The sequence below is a fragment of the Littorina saxatilis genome, linkage group LG3 (genome assembly GCF_037325665.1).
Source record: "Littorina saxatilis isolate snail1 linkage group LG3, US_GU_Lsax_2.0, whole genome shotgun sequence".
Taxonomy (NCBI): domain Eukaryota; kingdom Metazoa; phylum Mollusca; class Gastropoda; order Littorinimorpha; family Littorinidae; genus Littorina; species Littorina saxatilis.
In genome coordinates, this window is record NC_090247.1 from 14,150,663 (window position 1) to 14,156,204 (window position 5,542).

General features: G+C 38.9%; 1 protein-coding gene across 1 annotated transcript in view; it reads right to left on the reverse strand.

Annotated features, from left to right (window-relative positions):
* Positions 1-5,215, reverse strand: part of LOC138960847 (mucin-2-like) — a 22,923-nt gene extending 17,708 nt beyond the window's left edge. The window contains exons 1-2 of the mRNA XM_070332489.1: positions 5,110-5,215; positions 1,759-1,865 (exon numbers count right to left, since the gene is read on the reverse strand). Of these exons, the coding sequence (XP_070188590.1) occupies positions 1,759-1,855 (97 nt within the window). The 5' untranslated portion in view covers positions 1,856-1,865; positions 5,110-5,215. The remainder of the gene's footprint in view (positions 1-1,758; positions 1,866-5,109) is intronic.
* Positions 5,216-5,542: the final 327 nt, after the last annotated feature.

A 5,542-nucleotide genomic window follows, 5' to 3' on the forward strand; every position in this document is an offset into this window, starting at 1 on the left:
GTAGCATCGTCAGTCCACCGCTCATGGCAAAGGCAGTGAAATTGACAAGAAGAGCGGGGTAGTAGTTGCGCTAAGAAGGATAGCACGCTTTTCTGTACCTCTCTTTGTTTTAATTTTCTGAGCGTGTTTTTAATCCAAACATATCATATCTATATGTTTTTGGAATCAGGAACCGACAAGGAATAAGATGAAAGTGTTTTTAAATTGATTTCTACAATTTAATTTTGATAATAATTTTTATATATTTAATTTTCAGAGCTTGTTTTTAATCCAAATATAACATATTTATATGTTTTTGGAATCAGAAAATGACGGAGAATAAGATGAACGTACATTTGGATCGTTTTATAAATTTTTATTTTTTTTTTACAATTTTCAGATTTTTAATGACCAAAGTCATCAATGTAATTTTTAAGCCACCAAGCTGAAATGCAATACCGAAGTCCGGGCTTCGTCGAAAATTACTTGACCAAAATGTCAACCAATTTGGTTGAAAAATGAGGGCGTGACAGTGCCGCCTCAACTTTCACGAAAAGCCGGATATGACGTCATCAAAGACATTTATCAAAAAAAAGAAAAAAACGTTCGGGGATATCAATCCCAGGAACTCTCATGTAAAATTTCATAAAGATCGGTCCAGTAGTTTGGTCTGAATCGCTCTACACACACACACAGACAGACAGACAGACAGACACACACACACACATACACCACGACCCTCGACTCGATTCCCCCCTCTACGTTAAAATATTTAGTCAAAACTTGACTAAATGTAACAAGTCGCATAAGGCGAAAATACAATATTTAGTCAAGTAGCTGTCGAACTCACAGAATGAAACTGAACGCAACGCAACGCAGCAAGACCGTATACTCGTAGCATCGTCACTCCACCGCTCGTTTTAAAGGCAGTGCCCGTGGAATTGACAAGAAGAGCGGAGTATTCGTTGCGCTGAGAAGGATAGCACGCTTTTCTGTACCTCTCTTCGTTTTAACTTTCTGAGCGTGTTTTTAATCCAAACATATCATATCTATATATTTTTGGAATCAGGAACCGACAAGAAATAAGATGAAAGTGTTTTTAAATTGATTTCGAAAAAACATTTTGATAATAATTTTTATATATTTAATTTTCAGAGCTTGTTTTTAATCCGAATATAACATATTTATATGTTTTTGGAATCAGCAAATGATGGAGAATAAGATAAACGTAAATTTGGATCGTTTTATAAATTTTTTTTTTTTTTTACAATTTTCCGATTTTTAATGACCAAAGTCATCAATTAATTTTTAAGCCACCAAGCTGAAATGCAATACCGAAGTCCGGGCTTCGTCGAAGATTACTTGACCAAAATTTCAACCAATTTGGTTGAAAAATGAGGGCGTGACAGTGCCGCCTCAACTTTCACGAAAAGCCGGATATGAGGTCATCAAAGACATTTATCAAAAAAATGAAAAAAACGTTCGGGGATTTCATACCCAGGAACTCTCATGTCAAATTTCATAAAGATCGGTCCAGTAGTTTAGTCTGAATCGCTCTACACACACACACACAGACAGACAGACAGACAGACAGACAGACAGACAGACACACGCACATACACCACGACCCTCGTTTCGATTCCCCCTCGATGTTAAAATATTTAGTCAAAACTTGACTAAATATAAAAATGAACAAATCACTAAATAAATTAAAAAAAATATGAATGATTGAATACACTAATAAAGAAATAAAGAAACCGAAATATAGAGTAAACTTACCGTGATAAAACACAACGAGGAGCAGCACCACACGTGACATGAATGTTCTGCTTGGAGCAGACATCTTTTTCTCTTCTACTGTATTCTTTGTTTGCATGTCTCAACGTCTGAAAAATAATCACAATTTCAGGGACTTTCTCTTTCAAGAAAACTATTGTCAGTCACATTTAGAATAATCGTCGTCCTTATCATCAGTTTTATCTTCACGGTAAAAAAAATCCAGACTCTGCGCCCAAAGACTATTATCATACACGCTGATGAAACAGACTTATACAAAGAACAGTCAACGTATTGGGCACAAACAGTGTGCGCAGGTTTTAGATTACGTTACTGCGAAAACCCATTGACGTTTTAAAACATAAAAGGACAGAATGCCACCTCTGTCACAGTAGAGGCCTCTGAATTTACACAAAGACGTTTTAGGAAAACCAGCTACTGCGTTGAAAAGAAAATGGTGAGTTGAATTTCAAGGAAGCAACCATTTGACTGTGACGCCAACCTTCGCCGAACCTCGTATCCTATTCCGCTCATAGCCCTGCTTCCTGGGTTCACCTGTACCCAGAGACACACTAAAATCATTGTAACTCTAGAACCATTAAAGGTATCGTTTTGAAATTTTAAGTATCTCTCACACACCTAATTTGCTCTCTGTCTGCAAATTTTTAGTGTGTTCATGACAAAACATTAAAATTAATTGATTATGTTAATTGACATAAACACTACCGATTGCGCGGGTTCACACAAACCCATACTTTTAAAGAGTAGTAGTGATTGTAACTATCCCTCTGCCGACGGCGCGGGTTCTCCTACACCCATAATTACCAAAGCGGCGGAACAGTGTCTGTCTGCCTGTTTGTCTCCAAGAGATTGTCTCTCTGTATGTCTGTCCGTATCTCTCTGTCTGTATGTCTGTTGTCAGTTGCTCTGTCTGTCTGTCTGTCTGTCTATCTGTCTATCCGTCTATCTGTCTATCCGCCTATCTGACTGTCTGTCTATCTGATTGTATGTCTCTCTCTCTCTGTCTCTCTCTCTCTCTCTGTCTCTCTCTCTGTGTCTCTCTCTCTCTGTCTCTCTCTCTCTCTCTCTCTGTCTCTCTCTCTTAGTCTCTCTCTCTGTCTCTCTCTCTCTTAGTCTCTCTCTCTGTCTCTCTTTCTTAGTCTCTCTCTCTCTCTCTTTCTTAGGCTCTCTCTCTCTCTTTCTTAGTCTCTCTCTCTTTCTTAGTTTCTCTCTCTCTCTTTCTTAGTCTCTCTCTCTCTCTTTCTTACTCTCTCTCTCTCTTTCTTAGTCTCTCTCTCTCTCTCTTTCTTAGTCTCTCTCTCTCTCTTTCTTAGTCTCTCTCTCTCTCCCTTTCTTAGTCCGTCTCTCTTTCTTAGTCTCTCTCTCTCTCTCTTTCTTAGTCTCTCTCTCTCTTTCTTAGTCTCTCTCTCTCTCTCTTTCTTAGTCTCTCTCTATCTCTTTCTTAGTCTCTCTCTCTCTTTCTTAGTCTCTCTCTTTCTCTCTTTCTTAGTCTCTCTCTCTCTTTTTCTTAGTCTCTCTCTCTCTCTCTCTTTCTTAGTCTCTCTCTCTCTTTCTTAGTCTCTCTCTCTCTTTCTTAGTCTCTCTCTCTCTTTCTTTCTTAGTCTCTCTCTCTCTTTCTTAGTCTCTCTCTCTCTTTCTTAGTCTCTCTCTCTTTCTTAGTCTCTCTCTCTCTCTTTCTTAGTCTCTCTCTCTCTCTCTCTTTCTTAGTCTCTCTCTCTTTCTTAGTCTCTCTCTCTCTCTTTCTTAGTCTCTCTCTCTTTCTTAGTCTCTCTCTCTTTCTCTTTCTTAGTCTCTCTCTCTCTCTTTCTTAGTCTCTCTCTATCTCTTTCTTAGTCTCTCTCTCTTTCTTAGTCTCTCTCTCTCTCTCTCTTTCTTAGTCTCTCTCTCTCTCTTTCTTAGTCTCTCAGTCTCTCTCAGTCTCTCTCAGTCTCTCTCAGTCTCTTCCTCCCCCTCTCACTCCCCCTCTCCCTCCCCCTCTCCCTCCCCTGCAAGAAGTCGGTGAAGGGAGAAACTCGATGCACCCATTGAAGTAGCGCTGTGGGTTTCCCTGAACCCACCCCGTCGTTAGAGAAATAAACGGTAAAAACCCTCTTTCAAATGTATGGGTTCCGACAAACCCGCATCGTCGGGCGTGTGTAGTCAAAAGCGGCATCCCTGCATCTTTTCTTAAAATTTTTTGTTGCCGAAGAATGAGCAAACAGTATGTTATGCCCCTCGTCTACATTGCTTTATTTGTGTCACATCGATCACTATCCCTATTCGTAATTTCTCCATGTCAAGTGAGTTTACATTCGCAGACAAAATTGTGTTTATTTTGATTCGACAGGCTCACAGCCCTAACTTTAATTTCCTCTCGAATGTAAACGAGTTTACACAAGCCGCCACTGTATTCAGTAACAGCCACACAACAGGATTGTTTGATGCATTTGAGTGTTAAAGGTGTACTATCTACGGAGCCATTTTGAGAAAGCTGACGAATTAGACTTTTGAAAGTTCAATGGATATTCGCTGAGCTGTAATATATATGCATATATACATGCTCCATTACTATGCTAACTAAAGTGATTAAATGAATTGTATTCGGCGGGCAGCTTTCTTTTGTAAACTCTGCTGATACAGAAATCTCGCCTCCGGGTTATATTTAGTGGTACGCATTCGTTGAAGCAGACACAAAACCGTTGGATTCAGGACAACTTTGTATCAAATAAATAGAAAAATACAAAACTGAATACATTAATAAATATATGAATATATAAATTAAAATACAAAAATAAATAACTACAACAAAGAGTAAACTTACGGAGACAAAACACAATTAAGAGCTGCACTAGACGTGATAAGAATGTGAAACAGAAATCGTTCTTTTCTTCTTCTGTATACTTTCGTTGCTTGGCTCAATGTCTGAACACAATTATATCATTGTAAAGGACTTTCCCTTTAAAAAAAAAACTATGTTCAGTCACATTTGAAGTCAGACATTTGAAATACTCGTCGTCATCATCATCATCGTCGTTGTCGTCATCATGACCATTAGCATTAGCAGTAGTGGAACAAAGAAGTTCAGGTGAGAGGAACTAACAAGATCACAATAAAAATGTACTCACCAGCAAACAGCAACACACACAAATGAACATGTATCTAAAACATGAATCCAAAACAGGGAGTACATTGTTATTGTTGTTTTACTAAAAGTATCGTCACAGCAAATTAAAAAACACCCCCCAAACACACACACACACACACACACACACACACACACACACACACACACACACACACACACACACACACGCCCGCCTAATCAAACCTAAGCTTATTGAATTTACATCCTACCGTAGAATCCGTTTTAGCGACGCCAAATTCAGAATCTGCACCCCAAACTCTTTTGTCATGCACGCCGTCGACACTGTCTTACACCACAAACAGTCACACGTTTGAGGCACATTGGAACATGAAACATAGTACGCATATTTTACTGCGAATTTAACATAACAGGACAGAATGCAGCTGCTGAAAGGGCATCTGACTGGGGCACAAAGACGTTCTGGGAAAATCAGCTACTGCGTTAAAAAGGAGCATGGTTGGTTGATTTTCAATGCAGCAACCCTTTGCCTTTAGCCCCAACCCACCCTGCGTATTCTATTCCTATTTCTTATTTTCGTATTGTCTGTCCCTTTCCTATTTTTTTTCCGACGAATTAGCAATCACTGTGTGTTACATTAATAAGTTTGCTAAGTACCTTCCCCTTTGTCAGAGAACTAATGAT